This window comes from Gambusia affinis, linkage group LG13 (genome assembly GCF_019740435.1).
Source record: "Gambusia affinis linkage group LG13, SWU_Gaff_1.0, whole genome shotgun sequence".
Lineage (NCBI taxonomy): Eukaryota > Metazoa > Chordata > Actinopteri > Cyprinodontiformes > Poeciliidae > Gambusia > Gambusia affinis.
The window spans coordinates 3,319,282-3,340,866 of record NC_057880.1 but is presented as its reverse complement, the minus strand read 5'-3'; the positions used below and the strand labels follow the sequence as shown (position 1 = coordinate 3,340,866).

The 21,585-nt window shown below is 39.8% G+C and overlaps 3 protein-coding genes across 7 annotated transcripts in view; 2 read left to right on the top strand and 1 right to left on the bottom strand.

The window, feature by feature from the left end:
* The window catches only part of vps8 (VPS8 subunit of CORVET complex), a 29,279-nt gene extending 28,103 nt beyond the window's left edge, over nt 1–1,176 (top strand). For both annotated transcript variants that reach the window (XM_044135780.1, XM_044135779.1), the window contains one exon: nt 624–1,176. In XM_044135780.1, coding sequence (XP_043991715.1) covers nt 624–743 — 120 coding nt within the window. In that variant the 3' untranslated portion in view covers nt 744–1,176. The remainder of the gene's footprint in view (nt 1–623) is intronic.
* Nucleotides 1,177–2,152: 976 nt separating this feature from the next.
* On the bottom strand, nt 2,153–3,798 carry chchd1 (coiled-coil-helix-coiled-coil-helix domain containing 1). Its single transcript, XM_044135778.1, has 3 exons — nt 3,412–3,798; nt 3,220–3,338; nt 2,153–2,373 (listed from the first exon to the last, which is right to left on the bottom strand). The coding sequence occupies exons 1-3, from the start codon at nt 3,548–3,550 to the stop codon at nt 2,263–2,265; spliced, it is 369 nt and encodes a 122-aa protein (XP_043991713.1). The 5' UTR covers nt 3,551–3,798; the 3' UTR covers nt 2,153–2,262.
* Nucleotides 3,799–5,362: 1,564 nt separating this feature from the next.
* si:dkey-191g9.5 (rap1 GTPase-GDP dissociation stimulator 1) lies at nt 5,363–21,272 on the top strand. Of its 4 annotated transcripts, XM_044136624.1 has the most exons (15): nt 5,363–5,489; nt 9,120–9,224; nt 9,469–9,591; nt 11,345–11,470; nt 11,857–11,985; nt 13,568–13,693; nt 14,073–14,216; nt 14,560–14,691; nt 15,223–15,357; nt 16,203–16,328; nt 17,724–17,863; nt 18,003–18,129; nt 18,830–18,958; nt 19,523–19,687; nt 19,862–21,266. In XM_044136624.1, the coding sequence occupies exons 1-14, from the start codon at nt 5,477–5,479 to the stop codon at nt 19,648–19,650; spliced, it is 1,683 nt and encodes a 560-aa protein (XP_043992559.1). In that variant the 5' UTR covers nt 5,363–5,476; the 3' UTR covers nt 19,651–19,687; nt 19,862–21,266. The 4 variants fall into 4 exon arrangements, with proteins under 4 accessions (XP_043992559.1, XP_043992558.1, XP_043992561.1 ...); XM_044136623.1 differs by having other exon boundaries at nt 19,523–21,272; XM_044136626.1 differs by lacking the exon at nt 5,363–5,489 and adding an exon at nt 7,139–7,158 and having other exon boundaries at nt 19,523–21,266.
* Nucleotides 21,273–21,585: the final 313 nt, after the last annotated feature.

Sequence of the window (21,585 nt, the reverse complement as noted above, 5' to 3'; positions counted from 1 at the left end):
ATCTTTTTTTATACTTTTTCTGTGGGGGGGTTTCAGCTGTGGCATGCTTTTTAATGACTTGTGGCGTGAACAAACTTATTCACATGTGATTTAAAATCTTATTTATCTTATCACCATCATTGCGAAATCGTGGGGTTTATTTTCGACACTAGCGCAATATTAACAAACTTTGGTGCGTATTTGTAATGGAAATGCAGTTCTAGAAACACGTAGACACTGTTATATGTAATGCTGCTTTAGCGTCATTCATGTATCAAAACTGATGGTTGTCATGACAACAGATTTGATCTGTTGTCAACATCCCACTGAGAAACATGGAAAAGTATGCTTTCATTCATATAGACTCATTCATGTTCATGACTGTTGTTATGACTGTTGTTATGACAGTGTCACACCCCATCAAATAAAGTGTTACCCAGTTAACTTTTCAGCAATAAGTAGGAGTTTGCTTTAAGTCAATAATTTATTAATACTGATGAAAAGGTTGCAGTTCCACTCAAGACAATTTTCCCATGTTATAAATGAAATAATCACAACTTGTCTCTACCTGGAATACGCCTCCCTGTTAGTTGACGACGTGTGTGTAACCACGATGTTTCTCTGGTGTGTTCTCTGTCCTCCAGCTGTCCATCCTCTCCGAGGTTTCGCACGGCCAAAGCAGCGAGAAAGCAGGCTTCCTGCTTCCAGCCCAGCCGGAGAGTTTCCACCTGAAGCTCGCTCCTCCTCCTCTGTTTGAGGAGTAGCTCCTCCAGGACCTGCTTCCGTTTCCGGTCGTCCCTCATTATTTTTACCATCCTGGAGCATTAAAACATCAACATAGCTAACATATTTTTGTTTGTTATTGTTCTCCCACTACTGTTACTTAATTCTCTTCATTTCATCTATTCATCACCTTCACGGTGTTTAATGATGGATAGAAATATCAGAAAGGGGAGCAGCAGCCAATGTGATAATGATAAAACTTAAGCTGACGTTAGCATTTTAGCTAATTTGAGCTTTAACGTGGATATGTTACACACTCTGCCTGCCAGTGTTTCTGTAGAAATGTGTCGTTTGATATCTTTAGCGGTGAGATCAGTGAATTATGGTGTCTAACTTCTAACTGTGCTTTGGTACCTGAAGCAGAAACACAAACATGTTTGTGATTTTTGTAATAAAACATTGTGCAGTATTTCATTCGCTCTCAAGTTATTTATTGCAAGAACCAGAGATTTCGTGTGACTGTCGCCTGCCCACCGTTCTCCCATCAGACCTGTAGGAGCCCAGTTTGGGACCCACACCCTGAAACACCCACAGCTGGCTCTGCAAAGTTTGAACTAATATATCAAAGATCTTAAATCCATGGTTGGCTTTCTTTAATTTTGTCTTTTTTTTGGTGACCATGTCAGTGTTTTGGTGTAACTCTTTGATCAAGGTGAAAACGTGTGACGTGTGTTTCTGCCGATGTTAAAGCCAGAGGTTTCTAAACACACTCTGCATCTGTGGTGATGGATGACATGATGAAATGAGCCAATATTAATGTGACTTTGATTTGGTTATATAACTGATCACTGATTCTGGTAAAGATTCATTCTGTAATCCTCCCTCTATAATTATGCCTATTTGGTTCCACCGTTCATCCAACTCAAATTCAAAACTACTTCACTGAGCCCAAAAGAATGTTATATGTTGCTGTAACTCATTAATTTAAGGTTCTCCAAAGAGTTATTATAGATTGTGATGGCTGTTGGTATGAAAGACCTCCAGCAGCAGTCTGTATTACAGCGGTTTGAAGAAGCCTCTGACTGATGACCAGGGGTGGAAATTAGCACCCGCCACTGACCAAATGCGGGTGAAAGTATGAAGTGGCGTGTAAATTGGAGTAACGCACCTCCGTTATATACCATATATATAATGGACCTAGGCTGCCATAATTTAACAAAAAATATCAAATATAATTTTTATTGACCGCAAAAGCCCATTGGTTGATTTTTATTGATGGACATTAGGCTTATCCAATGAAATCCCTTGGAGCTCCTTGGCCAAATTCAGTCTCTCCTCATGGTCAATATCAGAATTTAAGGAAAGTTCTGTGGATGGTAGACACTTTACTCGTGCAGTTCCTTCTGATCATATCACTGAGTTCAGGTCCAGTTTTCTGAAGGAGTGATAGTTGTGTAAATTAAACAATTTATTGAACAAATGTACAAACAGATCATCATTACAGAGGGGAAATCCAGGCAACACATAATAAAATCCAAACGTAGAACTGTAACATGTCTGTTAGATCTCAGATCGCAGGTTAGGAAACCTCTTCAGCAGAGTGGTGGCTTGTTTCGGTGTCAGACGTCCTCCAGTCACGTTGCTCTGCTCAGACTTGTTCTTCCTTGCTGCCTGGGAAACAGAAACGCCGTGTTACTCCAGCAGGTCTGTCCTCAACATTCAGAGAAACACATGGAGCGCAGACAGATGAAGACCTCCGTGTACTTTAGAACACTTAAACTGCTGCTGCGCAGGTTACTCATCAGGCTGTCGCTAAGTAACCAAAGAGTGAGGCAGCGAGTTACTTAGGTTGAGCGGCTAAAGAATTTCCGGTTCTTGCATCTCCCAGAATGCTGTGCGGTTCTGGATGCAAGTTCAGTGAATAATCGAACAATTTATCAGACATATTTTCTACTGATATTGATGACTTGTCTCTCTCTCTCTCTGTCTATATGTATATATACAGCTCCAATTAATATTTGATAATTATTAATTGTTAAATATTTGATAATTTAGCAAAGACAAAACGGAGAAACTGCTTGTAATACGACGCAGAAAAGAAGAGGTTCTGATTGTGCGGAAGGGGAGTGTAGCTGATGGTTCAAAAATACTTGATTTTTCCCAAACGGAAGCTAAATGTTGTCATAACAACATATCATCTAAATATCTTCAAAGAGTCGTTGTGGATGGTGATGCTGTGAGCTGGAAGGATCTCCTGTAGCAGACAGTCTTGCAACGAACCCGAGGAAGCCTCTGACTGAAGACATTAGCTGCGTTTCCATCAAATTGGAATCATGAGAACAAATTTGGTTAATGGAATTTAGAAGAAAAGAAACATATTTTTTGATCAAGTTTTTGCACAACGATTAATTTGTTTTCCAGTCTTGTGGAAATATATGTAAATCAAAAGCTGCAATGGAAACACCAAAATCTCAGACCAAAAGCACCAGTTGGTGGAAGGAAAACAACCAGACTGACCTCTGCTTTGTGAACACACGTGTAGAAGGTGTTGACCTCATTAGAGCAAAGACTGTCCACAAAGTTGTTCTGCTTCCAACAGGCCATCAGTAGGGACATCTCAGTGATGCAGGACGCCTCTGGAGACAGAAGGGTTGACCTTTAACCCCGACGAGACAGCAAAGGAACGGCCGCTCACAGCTCGATTCTTACCTCCTTTCTTGGGTTTCTTGTTGGCCACAGAGTCCTTCAGGACCAGCGGTCTGTTGGGCTTCAGCACCGGTTTCCCGTTCTCCCTGCTGAGCAGCCTGCTGACCTTCTCCTGGAACAGAACTCCTCCCTGAGCCGCCATTAATCTCCAGCGAGCGGACCGGGTCAGAACCGGCAGACGGACCGGAGAGCAGCTGCTGTTCTGGGTTCGGATATTAAACTTAGAGACTAAAAACAACCGACAAATTCTGTTTCATCTGCCTGGACCACCGGACCAGCATTAGGTAGCCAGAAAAGCTGCGTGATCCGTAAAGCGAACCTCAGTGTCGTAACAGCTTCTTCTTCGTCTGGAGAAGTATGACTTTCTGTGAAAGAGCGCCCTCTTCAGCGTGATATGAGAGACATTAGCCAAACGTTAGAACCAAAACAATGGTCATTATTTTCTAAGCATAGGAAATATTTAGGATTCTTTTGAATGAGAAAAATATTAGAGTTTTATCACTGAATTGTGAGATGGTAACACCACTAAACTGAAACAGCTGGGCTTAATATTATAATAGGAACTCACAGATTAGCTTGTTCTGGTTTACACAGCCTAACAATTATTTATCAGTCAGGTAATTATGTAATGTTGGTTATGAACAATTATTTCAGAGTAGGCAAGCCTAAGCCTTGGCTTCAGCCTACTTCTTTTTTTGTTAAATTATGGGTTTGTAGAGTAGTATTTTGTTTTTGTTTTCTATGTGTGAAATTGTTTATTTACCAAAATAAAGTGAAACTGATTTAGCATTTGTTTTCCAAAGTACCTGATCTAAAAGATGTTCACTATTGCTCAGCATGACCATCATTTTGCTACTTCCATTAAATCCATAATACCAGTGCGTACATTTACTTCTAAAATTATTATTATTATTATTATTAAATTACTTTAAAGTAAATTAGATTTTAAATGTAAATTTATATAAAAAAAAAATAATACATAAATGAATGTAAATTGTGACTGATAACAAAAAGCAGGTGCATTTATTGCACCTGAGGTAAGTAAAGATTGCAAGAAAACCTGAGCAATGTTTAATATCCTCCGTCTATGTGTACAAGCATCAAAAGAAGTGTTTATTAATAAAAACTGTACATCACTGATGAATAATAAAATAAATCATCAGAGGTGCTGAAAAACAGCTTAAACCTGTGTGTTTCACTATCTTCATGTACATGGCACCCACACTGAATAACACACTTGTGTTGCTCTGAGACGTCCAACTTTCCTAAATGAAATTATGTTTCTTGTTCTTGCTGTATTTCCAATGATGAGCTCAGAAAACCAGCTTTTCCAATAACAGCAGAATTCATCCTCAGAAATCCAATCATGCATTCTAATCAATCCTAGTTATCAATCAAAGCATTAAGCTCAGCTTAATATTCAAATTAACTGAAGTTTCTTTCTAAGGGAACCCAGCAGATTGCATCAAGTCCCTAACTTGCAGCATTCACTTTTCCTGGACGAACTGAAAAACTCCCTGTTAACAGGAAGAAACATCCAGCAGAAGCAGGTTCAGTGCAAACAACCATCTGCTACAACAACAAAAAAGAACAAAAAAAAGGAGTATTGATCCTGAACGACAATTGGTAGATGGAGGAAAATATATAATTTTCCTCTGACCTGGTGACTTTTGCAACATCTACTCCTCTGAAGAACCCGGTCTCAAACCTCCCTGTATGGGTGTGTCAACATGAAGGCTCCTAGGACGGTGTATTTTTACTGAGGTGGTGCTGAGTGCTGCACAAGCAGAGATGAGAAGTGAGGAAGACACCAAGGATGAAGGAGAAAGGGATTATTATGGGATACAGGAAATCTGAGCAACAAACAAAAAAGTAAGAACTGAAAACAAGGAGAAATGGTGAGGCAAAATCAGTCAAAGCCTGATCTTAATATGCGAGTGTTGCTCTCCTCCTGGCCACAACCCTAAGCGACACACACACACACACACGCACACACACACACCCCCACGCACACACACAGCAGTAGCAGTAGAAGCAGGGAGCCAGCAGAGTCTGCCGACTAGCAGCCATGACAGACGTGGGTGAGTAGCTCCATGCATAACATCCTCCTGTGTGTGTGTGTGATGAACGCATAGATAGATAGATAGATAGATCGATAGATAGATAGATAGATAGATAGATAGATAGATAGATAGATAGATAGATAGATAGATAGATAGATAGATAGATAGATAGATAGATAGATAGATAGATAGATAGATAGATAGATAGATAGATAGATAGATAGATAGATAGATAGATAGATAGATACATAGATAGATAGATACATAGATAGATAGATACATAGATAGATACATAGATAGATAGATACAGACTGCAGCTGTCTGTTCTGTGCTGTTTTGGTTTTGCTGGTTTCTTGCTAACAGCTGATGTGACAAACTGGACCCAGACAGTTTGACTCTGTGCATCGTGCCAACACATTTCAAATAGTCCCGACACATTTCTGTTTTTCAACATCTTTAACGATAAGCATCTAGTTCCTGTAGATGGAGAGGCGTTCAGATAAGCTAAGTAGTGCCTGACATGAATTGGATTAGACTCTACAGCTCTGTGCCATTGTTTCCCCCCAGCTGCATAGAGAGGAGCTCCGCTGAGTTATTGTGAGCATGCTGACATGTTGCAGAGTAGAAGTTCTCTCTCTCTCTCTCTCTCTCTCTCACACGCACACACACATGCACCCCCACACACGCATGTCCGCACACACACTTACACACACCAGGGGGGCTTCCTGAAAGATCCCAGGAAGACTGATTAATAAATCAACTCCTCTGCTTCCCTCGTCCTTCTACACACACACACACACACACACACGCACACACACACAAACACGCACACTTGGTCAGAAAAACAAAAAGACGTGGGGTTTAGGTCCTGACGTAGCAGGTAGTGAATAGCGGCCCCTCCCCTCTACTCAAGCTATTTTAGTCGGGTCTGAAGGGATTAGCTGTAGTTATTATTGTCTGCAAATCGTTCTCTCTGTGTGTGTTTCTGTGTGAGATGCAATGCTGCATGCAGGTTGTCTTTATTCCATGATTGTAGGTTAAATAACTCTAGTTAGGCTAATTTAAGCCATTTAAGCAATATTATTAGAATGGGAATAATATAATGATTATTTATTATTATTATTATTATTATTATTATTATTATTATTATTATTATTATTATTATTATTATTATTATTATGCAAAACTTCATTTAGAAAGGGACAGTTCAAACATAAATATTATAATTTGCTGTACCAGGTTGCAGCATAAGCCACTTCTCATCTGCAGTCCCTTGACAGGTTACTAAATGAATATTCAGCCCGATAATAAAATAAAACAGAAAATATAATACTGCAAGTTGCTTTCTAATCACACGACATTAGAAGCAGATTCACACAATTAATGTTTACATATCTGAGCAGTGAGATATGTAAACATACCTAACAACTCATCGGTGTTGCAGAAACATCCTCCTTGCTCGTCATTTTCACCTCTAATCCATGCAGTCAGTTGGAGGTCACAGGAAACCAGCAGCAACGGTGATCAAGTTGCTACATTCCCAACTTTCCCAACGCACATTCTGAACCTGGAGTTACCTGCTGCTAATGCGAACCCCAGGGATTTCCTCTGAACTGTTGTGTTAAACCTGGTGGAATACCTTTCTGTCCCTCAACCCTTGCTGGGAGGTGACTTTTCCCTGGCAAAGGTATTGATGAAGAGTGTCTTCATCTTGCAGGAGATCCTAACGGTTCTCCTCCAGTCTGTGTCAGATATCAACCATCATTGGTTGGTTGTTTCTAATGGCAATGTTTGGTTGTGTAGCTGGGACGGCTCTCAGGCATTAGACCTGTCCTGTCTGATAATGAGATTCCCCAGACCTTTGTTCCAACTCTAGCTTATATAACAGGGGTGTTGCGCTGCCCAGGCTGCCTGCGTCAGATCTGCTTTAAGTTCCCGGCTCTGCAGCAGATGGTGATGTCATATCTTTTCCTCTTCTTGACGTTGTGCAGGAGGAAATAAAGTGTTGAACTCAGGGGAAGTCAAAGTCAGTTTAATTCTTATTAAGATCATGATTGTTCTCAAGTGTCTGTTGTGCCAAATATGTAGCTATTCATGAAACCCAGTAAGCTGTTAAAATATTAGTATGTGGTTATGTCTGCATTCAGTAAGTACTTTTTGAAATGAAGTAATATTGAACATCTTTTCACATCAGGCAGTCCCTCTGGGATTTTGCAGTTGTTGCTGATTTTTAAATATTTTTTTTGCACACAGATTTTTTTGGTGCTAATTTAAATATTTGCAAGGTGTTTTGCAATATTTGCACTTCAGTATGACATCAAATATGACGTTGTTACTTGCCACAACAATTATACCGTCTATTTCCTCAGCCTTGAGTATTTCCCCCAGGTGGAAATACTTCCATATGGAGTGGGGAGTCGGTCCCGATATTTAAAAAAACAAATAGCAAAAAATGTGCAATAAACTCACAGTGATGCATTAGCGTGTAAATCTGCAGGGATCTGAGGATGTTGCATGAATTTCTGCGGTCGCAGAATCGCGATAAACTGAGGGGGAGGGGCTGATTGATGTAATTTAGCACCTGACGTTTAGGGGGCCACATGAAAAGCCAAGGAGCAGAGAGGGTGGAGGGCAGGAGGCATTTGGGCCTTGAGTTTGACATATGATTCATCTCAATAGGCAGATGGGCCTGTTCATGGTCCCAACCCCTCCATGCTGTTTCCTCCTCTGAACATCTGGGTCTGTATTGGTGCAGATATTCCACCAATGTAGGGTCTTTGATCCAGACCAGGGGTGTCAAACTCCAGTCCTCAAGAGCCGCTGTCCTGCAGTTTTTAGATGTGCCTCAGGTACAAAACACTGGAATAAAATGTCTTAATTACCTCCTCCTCATTTAGATCAGTTCTCCAGAACCTTAATGACCTGATTATTCTATTCAATTGGAGTTTGAAACCCCTGATCTAGACACTGCCTCAAATGCTTACGAACTCATTTTTCCACTTCTTGTTGCGAGAACAGCTTCTGAGTGTTGAGGCTTGTTGTGGGTTTTCTTGGTCTTGACATCAGTGATTTCATTTGGCAAAGTGACTAAAACAGCTGGATTTGAGAACTATCAGTATCAGAACCATTGTCTCTACATCCCAGGTAGTTGTGCGTGTCCAAGTGTATTTTATGAGTACTCTGTGGGGATTGGGTTTTCTGTGGTGTTCTTTAGGTCTCTGTGTTCTGTTGAGTCTCTGTGTTGTCCCGCCTACCCTTGATTGCTCCCAGCTGTGTCCCTGATTACCCTCTGTGTATTTAAGTCCATCTGTGTCTCTTGTTTCCTTGTCTATTGTCATAATGTCATGTTTTGTCATTGCCCTCTTTACCAGTGTGGAGTTCTTTACCTCTAAGCTCACCTGTGCTGTCTGGATTTCTGTTATTTCATCATTGCACCATCATTCACTGAATTGAACCTACTGTACTGTTTGATAACTAGAAAACATGTTAATGTATGCATGACTGAATAAAATTTTATTTTTTTGTGAAGTACCTTGAGAAGACATGTCTTATAAATAAAATTGAATGGAAGTGAATTGAATAAAAACCAATGTATTTGACGTTACAGATACACTTTGACCTGACAAACCATTTGCACTTATTCTGCAGACTCTCTAAACGAGGCCCTGAAGGCCATCAGTGTGAGCACAGAGCTGATCGAAGAGGAGCTGAAGCCTCATCTGGATACAGTCCTGACTGCTCTGCTGGAGAAGAGTGAGCTCAGACAATATTCAGTGATGATTGCTTACAAAAGCCAAAAAGAATCCAATAAAGTGTCCTCACCTACGCAGGGCTAACAGAGAACAAATTAGAAAGAATTTCGCTGATGTGTGGTTATGGCATCTCCTTAATGCATTTTAATCTGTATGTAAAGTAACTTGTGAAAGAGAGAGACTGGTGGTATCAGAGGAAAAAGAACAATGTTTGGAAAAAATAGCTTTGTGTGTCCTGCCCACAGAGAAGGATGCGGCTGCTGAGATAGTGAGAAGTGGGATCCTTCCCACTCTGGCTCAGGCCTTACGGAGCAGGAGCAGCCTGAGCTGCAAGGTGGCTCTGCTGGTGGCAGAAATGGCACGAGAAGGTACGCTTTTACTGCTCCCCTAGTCTCTGCTACACACTGACAAAAAAAAAAAGCAAAAAAACACATCAACAATCTGAGTTCTCCAGTAAAATGCTGTCACCTTTGCTTGTCCTGGAGGGCTGGTCTCCTGCAACTTTTAGATGTGTCTCTACTTCAACACACCTGAGTCAAATAATTAGATCATTAGCAGGATTCTGGAGAATCTGACTGCACTGCGGAGGTGATTCAGCTGTTTGATTCAAGTCTGTTGGACCAGGGAGACATCTAAGAGTTGCAGGACACTGACCCTCCAGGACCAGGAGAGCCCAGCCCTGTTAGCAGTATGTCACTCTGCATATACTAGCTCCATCAGTAAACAGCAATCTCACATAAAGAGTGCTGGATTTCCATCAACACAATTTTACTAACCAGGTCATTTTTTTTCTTTTTGTTCTAAAACGTTTTTATGATCTGTACTAACTAAGATAGAAAAGATGCAAGTTAAAATTATGAGAAAGAAATTGATCATGACATATATATCCTATTATTGTTGTTCTCTCTATAATGGTTCTACTGTGCCATTGTACATTACAGAGCATATTAGAGTCACTGTAGGTAGAAAAAAAAGGCAGAGTAAATTTCTGCCAGAACATTCTGAAATATTGAGGTTAATCTCAGAAATTTTGAAAACCTCTGAAATTTCTAAATTTGAAAAGTAAAAAAAAATAAAAAATTCTTGAACTGTGTGGTTTTTTTTTGTGACTTTTCAAACTCAGAAATGTCCAAGGTTTATTTTCCTACCAAATTTCTGAGGTCAATCTAAATATTTCTTGGTCTTTTCTAGCCAATTTTCAACTGTTCAAGCTCTAAACTTTCCTCGTTGTATCTAGAAAAGTTTGTTGCTGGAAAATTATTCCTCCCTGAAGGGATTTTGAGACCATTACCTCCATTCATGGTATTCTATTTACAGATGCATCAAAACAAAAACAAACAGACTCAAAACCAGCTTCTTCCCAAAAACAATTAACACCCTGAATGCCAACATGCACTAAATTATATGATGGTTATATGTGTATGTGTATGTATATATATATATATATATATATATATGTGCATATAAATTGACCTGATTCAGTATTGTAAATGTCACAATATTTATTGTATGTTTATATTGTATAAATGTTTCTACATTGTTTTGCAGCTGGCTTTAATATATTCTATGTTCAGTGACAAACAATAAATTCTATTCTATCCTAGTAACGCAGTTCTTAGTTTGTATGGAAGTTTCTATCTGTCATAAATCTGATCTAGTACAGGTGGAGTAAACTAAAATGATAAGATGTTTACTCTAAAACTGACTTGAAAAATATGAGTTTTTAAGCAGAAAAGGTGAACCAAACCATTTCCTTGGAAGCAGAACATGTGTATGTATTTATATATTGGCATCCAGAAGCTCCCAACTCATTGTGTTGCATTTTGGAGAGACGTTGTCATTCTGCTATCCAAGAATAGGAAACCAGATTTCCTTTTCTGTTTTGAAAATGTTTTGTTTGGTACCAAAGATTTCCAAGATGAAGGACTCCTCTCCCGTATTTCATATCAATCTGATCTTGATTCTTGCTAAGTTTCATATCCATATAAGTAAAACAATGCATAGGAAACTTTTTGACCTCTTTGTAATGGATGTAAAACTTTGTCTTGATTCAAACTCAAACAACAAAAAGACTATAAAAGTCGGGTCTCCATGCTTCTTTGTCATCCTTGTATGTTGCAGCCGCAGTGAGAGAGCCATGCATCAAGGCGGGCCTGGTGAAGGCTCTGGTTCCTCATCTGAACAGCAGCGACCAGGAAATGCTGCTGAACACTGGCAGGGCCATCGGGCGCATCTGCTTCGACAACAGTGAGCAGCTCTGACAGCACAGTGCCAGTCTGATCTAATCTGATCTAGTCCTATCTGATCTAATCTAATCTAGTCTGACTTACTTTGACCCACTCAACACTTTACATTTTAATTCTGCAGTTTGAGAATTAGAGTATTAGATTTTTGTTGTTGTTGTTGTTTAACATGGTCTCAGTACAACAAAGCTCTTTACAAGAACAGATAAGTGAAATTTCATCACATAGAATACAACATAAGGTGCAATAAAATATGGGATAGACCGAAGGAAATGTTTCAGAAAGAAATATATGACAAGATATTTATTCATAAAATTAATTAATTCAATTTAGATTTTCATATTTGTTATGATGTCCTTACACACCTTCCTTGTCTGACTTTCTCCTCAGCACATCAACAGGACCAGTTAGTCCAGAGTGGTGTAATCCCCAGATTAGTGTCCATCATGAAGGAGTACCCTGATAATGACCCGCTGGTCAACGTCTGCCTGCTGGCTCTCTGTAATCTGGCTGATATGGGTGATTATCTCCCACTCTTCTTTACATACTTATTACCCACCTACATGAAAGCCCCTCAGTAGTATTTAGACATTTGTCCAAAAGTCTAGGTACATTGTGTGTCACCTTTGCTTGTTTTCCATCTTTTGCCTCTCATTTCCTTTACAATTTACAAAGTAAAGTCCATGAATGAGACAAAGATCAGACCTTGTTCACAAGTTCTTAGTTACTTTATGTTTTTACAGTTTTTTAGTTAATATAATAAATACTGCCACTCTTATTCTTTTGCTTATCATAGGCTACAAACCTTAAGTAATGATAATAATTGTGACTTCTGTGTAATTGAGAAATCAAGATGATAAAACACAAACTTTGTGCAGCCAGCAGCTGCAGGCACCCAGTCTTAATGTGACCTTCAGATCAGAGCAAGAACAATGTGTACAGAGCGTCATGGAATGGGTTTCCATGGGTTTTACATCCTTACATCACAGACTGTAATGCCAAGGACAGGAGCAAAGTACACTGCCACCAGGCTCCATTGACAGTGAGTCAGAGTGGAAACTGTTCTGTGCCTACTTTGTCAAGGCAGATTACCAGCAAAGTGGTCAGTGCCTGTCTGGGCTTGAACCTGCTAGTGGACACGGGCTGTGAGGGAGGCTGTCAGGCTGGAGAAGCGGTCTTATCAGGTTTTTAGGCCTGCGAGACTCCAGAAGCAGCTGATGGGTACGAGCATTTCAAGCACAATACAGCTCTGGTGGTCGTTGATGCAACTCTCAGGCACGGGAAGAATTTGGACAGACATGGATAACAACTTCTGCTGGAGCGGTTCACAGCTGAGTGTGAAGCTGCCAGGATGAAGACCAGTGCCTCCAAATCGGAGGCCATGGTGTTGAGCTGGGAGAGGGTAGAGTTCCTTCTCCAAGTTGGGAAAGAGGTCCTGCCCCAAGTGGGGGAATTGAAGTATCTTGGTGTTTTGTACGTGAATGAGGGAAAAATGGAGCGAGAGATCGCTAGGTGGATTGGTGCAGGGTCTGCAGTGAAGTGGGTGCTGTACTGATCTGTCATGGTGAAGAGAGAGCTGAGTCATATCTCTGTCTACATTCCAACCCTGAAAACAAGATCGCTGCAGAACCAGTGGAGTTTTCTCCTTTGGGTGTCTGGGGGCTCCATAAGTGAAAGAGTGAGAAGCTTGGTCTTCTGGGAGGGACTTAAAGTAGAGCTGCTGTATCTCAGCAGTTCTAGAAGTACAACCCATATAACTTCTGCAAGCTTGTCGTAATACACAGATATTAGGACAACTTAAGTTATTGCAAATAAGATAATTCTACAATGATAATAACACAATGTTTTTTTTTTGTTTTTTTTTTTGCATTTTGGGTTACATATTCACATCTACAGATTGTGAATAATTGTTCATTTAATTACCAGATGGTGTGCTTGCTTATGACATTGGAGATTTGTTTCTAAGAAAAGCTTACATCCAACCATATTTGCTGAAGCCCAGAGTTTTATTCTGATTTCTCCTTGGCCCAAAAAGCTCATTATATGATAAACAACTTTAATTGGCCACTCCATCATTTGTTATAGAACCTTGTGTTTGCAGACTGTGCACGGGAGGCCCTGGTGGATCAGGATGTGGCAAACACACTCATTCTTCAGCTCAAACGGGCTCCTGATGCTGAGCGGCGCCATGTCATCCTGGAAATACTGGGCTCACTGGGCGAAAGTGGTAAGACATGAGGAGAAGTTTAGGGAGACTGGGGGGTGGGGTTGAGGTGATGTAATATTGACTTGTTGTGGTGTAACAAAACTGAGAAGTGATCAATTATTTCAGTAGACTACAGATTTTTTTGTTTTAGAAAGTGCCTTTAGATGGCATGTGTTGTTAGTATCTGCTATGTCAATAACAAGATTTACATTTACTTGAATCAAATTAAACTGGTGTTAGCACACTGCGCAAAAATGATGAAAGACTGAACTGTCAAAGAAAAACAATGTTAGTCCGATGCAAACAGCAATAAGATAGACAGATAGACAGATAGACTTATAAATATACAGCTCCATGTCACACACATCATGTCAAACTTTCTTGTCTTTTTTGCCACCAGATGCACTGAAGCTGCAGTTTGCAGAATCAGGAGTACCGGAGGCTTTATCACTGATGATCCGAGATCTACAAGGACACTCCGACCCCCATGACCTCTGCAGCATCAAGATCGCTTCCAACCTGATAGTGTCCCTGCTTTTAGGAGGTGAGTGAGAGGAGTAGTGCTACTGAGCTTACCAACAACTATGCAAGATACGTGCAAAGTGTTTTTCTCAGACGGTTTAAGATGAAAGCTGCGCTGAGCGAAGCTCAGTCTGGACCATCTGGATGAATAAAGTCTAACACAACACCGAACAGTGAGTTCTGTTTTACTAACTGCTTCATGAAACAGAAATTAGAGAAGCATTGTGTCACAGATAGACTGAAAGACCAATGCTGTTAGTTGGACAAATTCGTAGGGGTGTCATGTAACATTAGAAACATCAGTTTTTCTTTGTGTTTGTTTGGGTGTGTGTGCGTGTGCGTGTGTGTGTGTGTGTGTGTTCCAGATGAATCTATGCAGAAGTGTTTTGGCGAGGGCTCAGGCGTGGTCTACCAGGATATTCTGTCATGGCTGCAGAGCTCCAACACTCAGCTCCAGCTGTCAGGAGCGCTGGCCATCGCCAACTTTGCCAGAAATGGTAAGATTTGAGTGTCTTGTGTGGATGGAGGATCTTTAACAACTACAGCCGTGTAAAGGGTCTACTTTTGTTTAATCCCCCGTAAGTTTTACTTTGATTTACTCTCAAATGCTCCAGGTTATTAATTCTGCAGTAAATCCACTTTTATTTCATTGTACCTTCTTTCAACTCCAAATCTATAAACATTTGCCTCGTTTACCAGCATCATGTCATTTTCTGATTCACAAAGCAAATAGCCTAAATGATATAATCACCATTACATTTACATCAGATTGCTACTATTGTAAGTTTGCCTTCAAAATGCAACCTTTAGTTTGGATGACAGCAGTCAGGGGGAAAAAGTGCAGAGAAAGCAAAAAAACCTCAGTTCTTATTGCTTATTCATTTTTGCATGAATAATATCAATTAAAGCATTACAACAAAAATTGTTCAAAATTACATATTTGCTAACTGTGAGTATCTGAAATGTTATTAGACTGAGGTGTTTGTGGGATTAGTTACTAAGTTCTGAACTTGCTTTGCCTTTTTCAGACAGTAACTGTGTGAAGATGCTGGATCTGGGTGTGGTTCCACACATCCTGACCTTGATGGAGCAGCATGTCGATGAAGGGGACGTCTCTGTTCAACATGCTGGACTGAGCGCGCTCAGAAACCTGGCCATCCCTGGTACTCTTCAAAACAGAACAGTAACATTACGGTTCAGACGTAACATTTGTGCAGGAACACACACTGTGGAGGCTGACAGCATAAAACATGGAGGAACATGGAGGAACATGGAGGAACATGGAGGAACATGGAGGAACAAAGCATGTTAATATGGTCAACTAGATCAAACTGAGTAGCTTTACTAAATGTCAAACTGATCAAAAATACAAGAAAGATTTGCATCAATCCAAAAACAATAAAACATATGGTTTTAATAGAATAAAATGTGAATCGATATAAATAGTAATTCAATTTTAATTCAAAATCTATGTTATTGCAATATGGATTTTTATGGATATACATTGAATAGGCGCAATATCAGAAAATATGCTGAAGGCATTGATATTGCTCTGTTGCTCTTTTTAGAAGGCTAACTTGGAAAGAAAAATTAAAAATTTAAATTCACTCAATTTAAAAACACATAGATATACCCAGGGAACCTGAGTATCTTTTATAAAAGTTAAACAAAAGTTATTCACTGTATATTTAAACTGATCAGAAAAAACCAAGCATCACTTCTATACATAATAAAGACATTGAGGCTACTGGGTGGAGTACAAGGGGAGGTCATAGGTCATACATACAGAGCAGAATGTATTAACCAGGAGGAATCATTATGAAACCCAAGGCAGCCATAATGACTGCCTGGACTGAGATGAAACTTTTAACGGAGAACAAGATGGAATCTGTTGATCAGGGATCTAGATCACATCTGAGTTGTTTTTTCAGTGGTTATAGAACAAACACATAGTCTGCACTCAATGAGGCAACAACACACACCAACACACACCTTGTCTGTCTCCCAGCCACCAACAAAGTGAGGATGCTGGAGGACGGAGTCACTGAGAGGATCAAGTCTCTGCTGCGCACCGACATGCCGCCGGTTCAGTTCAAGCTGCTGGGTACACTACGCATGATGGTGGACGGGCAAGGTGAGGGACTGCTGCACTGGGTACAATACACAACATGGATTTCATAAAGGCATATAGGGTTTCTAGCACTCATGGCAGTTTTAGCTAACAGCATAATAATGGGGGTAAAAAATTACAATGGAGAAAAAGAAGTTCTCCTAATGAACTGTCATGATTAGTTACCAAACAGAGATTGGTGATTTTCAGTCAAACAGAACTTTATTGATTCTTGCAAGAATGAGCACAGCAGGCAGACAGACATGTCCAGTGTCTATTCAGTCTGGTCTGTTCTTATTAGACAGAGAGTCTCTACCTACTTCTGTTTGGATTATCACACAGTGATAACCCAACATGGAGTCTGGGAACCAGCGTTTGTGACTCAGCATTAGGACGGTAAGAAAGACCTTCCAAACCTTTGAAACATTGAAAATGGAGGCGCGCTCCATTCTTATCGAAGTTCCAGGAGGATGAAAACACAATGAGCCTCACATGGATGTGGGTAAAGTTGTAAGAGGAAAAGTAAATACCTTTTTGGGTTTTAAAAACAAACGAATAAACACATAATTACCTTCCTCTGTACCCCACACTGTAACAGAATCTTTAATATGTAGATGAAATACACATTGTCATAGTGGTAAAGGTAATATTATTTAACTTTAAGAAATATTTATCAAATGCTGAAGCAGCTATTTAATATTTCAGGAGTTTGTTGATGGGTTTTACCGATACTGTCTTTCATAACCGGTCCTGTAAGGACATTTATGATCTTGATATGGCCCAACATGAACAGGAGCCTGAAACCCCTTGATGCTTATTATTAAATTTTGTGTTACCTTAAGTATAAAGTTTGTTGTTTTGTGTTAATGACTTCACATAGGAACTGAAATTTTTTTATTCAATCAGTTATCTAAAAGGATTGTTCCACCTACTAGTTGCAAATAACAGGATGCCAGATTTTCCCTCTATAGCAAGTTGCAGGTTATTGGCTGCACAGATCTATTTCTGTTTCTGGGCAGATCTGGTACTAAGTACAGAGTTAGTCAGAATATTGCAGCTATGAAGATCAGAAGAGAAAGACTGAAAAAACAGCCGAACCAGAGGAGAGACAAGATGCAGCATCCAAACGTCTGAGCTTCTGCCTCCCAGAGCAGCTCAAGTCCCCCACTCAGGTCCTTCAGAATAGCCAGCAGCAATTGCTACTTCTCAGAGCAACGCTGGTAAAAATGTTGTTGAAGGGTTAATAGAGGAGCCATGTTGTTGTGACTTCCTGAAGGCAGCGCTTTCGAAAGAGCAGGATTTTTTTTAAAGAGACACAGGCCCAATTTCAAGTTGTTAAAATACAAATTCAAATTATGATTAACTCATGTATGACTTAAGAGATTAAAATGATTTTGAACCTTATATTGTGTTTTTCAGAGGGAGCCGCCTTAAAGCTGGGCAGAGATGCGGTGCTGCTGGCGCGGATCATGGAGTGGTGTGAAGCCAAAGACCACGCAGGCGTCCGAGGAGAGGCCAGCCGACTGCTGGCGGCCCTGATCAGACACAGCCGCAGTCCTGTGAGCTTCCTAGTCTAGACCGGGTCTTTGGATCTGGATGGTCTTTGGTTCTGACTGGACTTGGTCCCATTCATAATGCTGAACATTTCTAAGGGAAACTCTGTCTCTGAATGTTGGACTCATTTCCTTTCTCGAACAGGAAGTTGTCCGTGCTGTGGTTAGAGCAGATGGGATTCGGCACCTTATCTCTATGGCAACAAGTGAGCACGTTATCATGCAGAATGAAGCCCTGGTTGCCCTTGCAATAGCATCAGCTATTGACATTGGTGAGCTATTTCAGAGTTTCTGTAATGTTTATGAAGAAATGCTCCAGCTGTGTCTATCCTTTGATAGAAGAACTGAGTACCAAATATATTATGTGGGAAGTTTGTTTGATTCAGAGTGGATGGATTCTGCAAAAAACATAAAATATTTGATGCAGCCGTCTTTTGCTGCAGGTCTTCCCCCAGTTCTGTCTCTGCTCGTTTCCTGTCTGGTTACTGTTAATAAAGGCCAATAGAGCCAAAGGGAATCATTTTTAGAAACTCATTCAGCAGCCGATTTTAAGCTGAAATCAAAGAGTTTGGAGGTAGTCCTCTAACTTTATTAGTCCAATTCACCAGAACCATTGGCAGCAAAATAACCCCTCAGCATGATGCATCTGCCACCATGCCTGACGAGTGCCACAATGTTCTCAGATATAAACCGTTACCTGGACTCTTCTGAACATATTTCTTGTTATCTTTTTCTCATCCAACAACATTTTTTATAGAAAACATTTGGCTTGTCCATGTAGGCAGCTGCTTATTTTCCCATCATGCTTGGAGATTGTGATGTTGGAATGAAAGAATTGCATCACTACAAACAGCGACCTTGGTATTCCAACATGCTTCAGTTCAGTTTAGGGTTAATCTTTCTGGTTATTTCTGACCATCTCAGGAACAATGTTTTTACTCATCTGTTTCTGTTTCTATTCATGACTTCCAGAGTCTATGAGGGATCCGTTTAGCGAGGCAGAGCTGCTACCCATGCTGAAAAATATGCTGGACGATCCAGTGGGGGCAGTCGAGGTCAAGTTTAGTGCTCTGGGTCTGATCTGCACCTTGGCTAACTCCGGTACGCTTTTGCTTTTACAACACTTTTCATTCTCCAAAGCCAAATTTCAAACTGTTCCATATGGAGTCTTAGGTTATTTGTACTGTACTCCATTGCCAATAAGGTTTGATAATATAGATTTTCTCATAAAAATGTTTTTAAGAACAAACCATCTCTTACTAATTATAATATTCTATATAAATAACCATGTAATAATGATTAAATGTTTATCCCGATCAGAGTCGTCCTAATGTAGGAGAACTCTGCAGTGTTGATTAGCCGTTAGCTCGTGTCTATGGTCTGAACCCTTTTTTTTTGTCTCTTTAACAAAACAGAGGTCAATAAAGAAAACTCTCAGAAACTAATGATTCATGGCTGTTCAACAAAGCCTAAACTTGTCAAAAATTAAAAACCATTCTTTAGAAAACATAGTTTAACTTGTTGAGCATCATAAAGAAATGATGCTGCTGTTACCAGAGTCTGGAGGTTGTTAGCATTTTTATCTGCTCAGCTGGTCCTGCACTTGTTTTTGCTCTGTTTTGTTTTTCAAAATCATGCACAACACTGTACAATTTTGTGCTACAGGTGAGATGACGGAGGAACTCAACTCTGTGAATATTAAGGAGAGTCTGAACAAACTGACAGACAACAGCAGCAGCAAACTGGCGACGCAGGCCAGCTCCATTCTGGCCCTTCTCAGCAACAGCAGCTAAACCAGCAGCAACACGGGCTTTCATCGGCTCTATGAATGTGTGTAGATAATATGTCATCCAGACAGCACAGATGCTACTAAATATTAAACTGGACTCTAAAGTGTCACTTATTTTGTAATAAGTAATATATTCTAGTGCTAGCATGATGTATGTTGTTACAGTGGGAGACAAGGACCAACTGTTATGCACATTTTGCTTCCTGTTTTTCTAGGAATCTTCTGTGAGGTTCTTGTAATATTTTCCCGACACACATGTTGAGTTTTCTGACGCGGTGGAGCCGTGTCTGAGACGGAAGGAAGTGAACTGCTGAAAGGATGCGCTCCTTTAGAGAACAGATGATCATTTCTATTCCTCTGTTTATTAGTAAAGTTCTGAAATCAAGCATATGATATATGGTAGTGAAATATACGGAATGCTATTCCACTATATCAATATTACATAAAGATGTAAATTGTAAAATAAGTAAAAGAAAGAAATATGTGAGAGTGTGAAATAAAATAATTACAAATGTGTACATACTGTATTACAAGGTGTAGAAAATATTTACTTTAAAAGAAATCAGTTTCTGAAAGAGCATGTGTGCTATTGTACAACCTTTCCTTTTCACTTCTGTTCAGGGTTGTTCAGATTTATGGAAAAATATCGGCATAAGGCAAAGGAATAGAGGCAGGCGAAAGCTGAACAAGTGTGCAAAACACAATGTCCACCCAAGACAGAAGTAGTGATTACTATCTGTTCAGCTGGTCCTGCACTTGTCCAGAACTTTACAATTCTGACTTCATTCATATTGATGTTGTAATCTCAGCTCCCATTCTTAACAGCGTTATTACTCACATGTGTGCAGGCGTGTCACATGACATTAGCAAGTGTTGAGGAGGTTGTATACGATCTCTACAGTCAGTCACTCATAATAGCTCAACTGTGCTAAACTAATGCAGCTGTCGAAACGTTCATTTCCGTTCATAGAGGGTCTTTGTAGTAAGTCAGTGCCACACATTTGACATATTCTCATTATAAAGATCTTTTATAGATAGAGAAAATAATTTGTCCGTTTACAGCCATAGAGACCGACAGGCTTTAAGGTGCTGCAACAGTCATAACATCCTTCATAAATGGTAATAACTTTCTGTTTTAATAAGGAAGTAATCACCCAAACGGCTATATTTTTATCTGAAAAGTCGGTTTTAAAGTGACTAGGCCACTTTGAAAACCATGATTTATGTTTTAGAAATGTCAGGTTTCTTGGTTTCGTCAGAGCGATAATGATATATGCACTTTATAGAGACAAACCTAATGTGTTGCAGCTGACCTTGACCTCAATGCAGCTCAGCTCAGTTCAGTTTTTTTTTTTTAAGGGGAATTTTTTTTTCTTTTTATTTGTTAACTAAGCAACGGATTATATTTTGTGGTTTACTTGTGTTATGATGCATTATAGAAGTGATTGTTTCATTGAAATGAATGTGCATTTAAGAGCCTTTGTGCAGGATGGATTGAAAGCGCGTTCCAAAAATCAAGAGCACAAACAAGAATCTATGAAATGTTGGTTTGAACTCAGTAGCCAAACATCTGTTGTGTGACCAACCCGTAACCACTGGACCACTTCAATAAAACAGTTAGTCCCATTGGTTTGTAGTTGTTTGCATGGTTTGTTCACACTGTCACTCAGTTAATCAGAAAGATCAGATTTTGTTTTGTGTTCAGACATAAACCCTGGATCTTAAAGAAGATCTAGAGTATTAAACAAGACATTGTTCTTGGTGTTATCTTAAATTAAGAATGTAAGTAATGACAAGCACTTTTGTTTACAGAATAAAGAAAATACTAACAACAAATACTAACAAAAAGCCAGTAGCATGCTTCTCTACAGTAAAGGAATCTGTTTCCACTTTGGGTACAGAGGTCCATCGTCCTCACCACAGCTGCGTTTCCACTGAC

Coding starts and splice junctions, on each gene's coding strand:
- chchd1 (XM_044135778.1), bottom strand. CDS start 3,550: ATGGCGGCTCAGGGAGGAGTTCTGTTCCAGGAGAAGGTCAGCAGGCTG. Junction 3,339..3,411: donor CAAGAAACCCAAGAAAGGAG/GTAAGAATCGAG, acceptor TTCTGTCTCCAG/AGGCGTCCTGCATCACTGAG. Junction 2,374..3,219: donor CGTGTGTTCACAAAGCAGAG/GTCAGTCTGGTT, acceptor TCTGTTTCCCAG/GCAGCAAGGAAGAACAAGTC.
- si:dkey-191g9.5 (XM_044136623.1), top strand. Junction 9,592..11,344: donor GGCAGAAATGGCACGAGAAG/GTACGCTTTTAC, acceptor TGTATGTTGCAG/CCGCAGTGAGAGAGCCATGC. Junction 13,694..14,072: donor GGGCTCACTGGGCGAAAGTG/GTAAGACATGAG, acceptor TTTTGCCACCAG/ATGCACTGAAGCTGCAGTTT.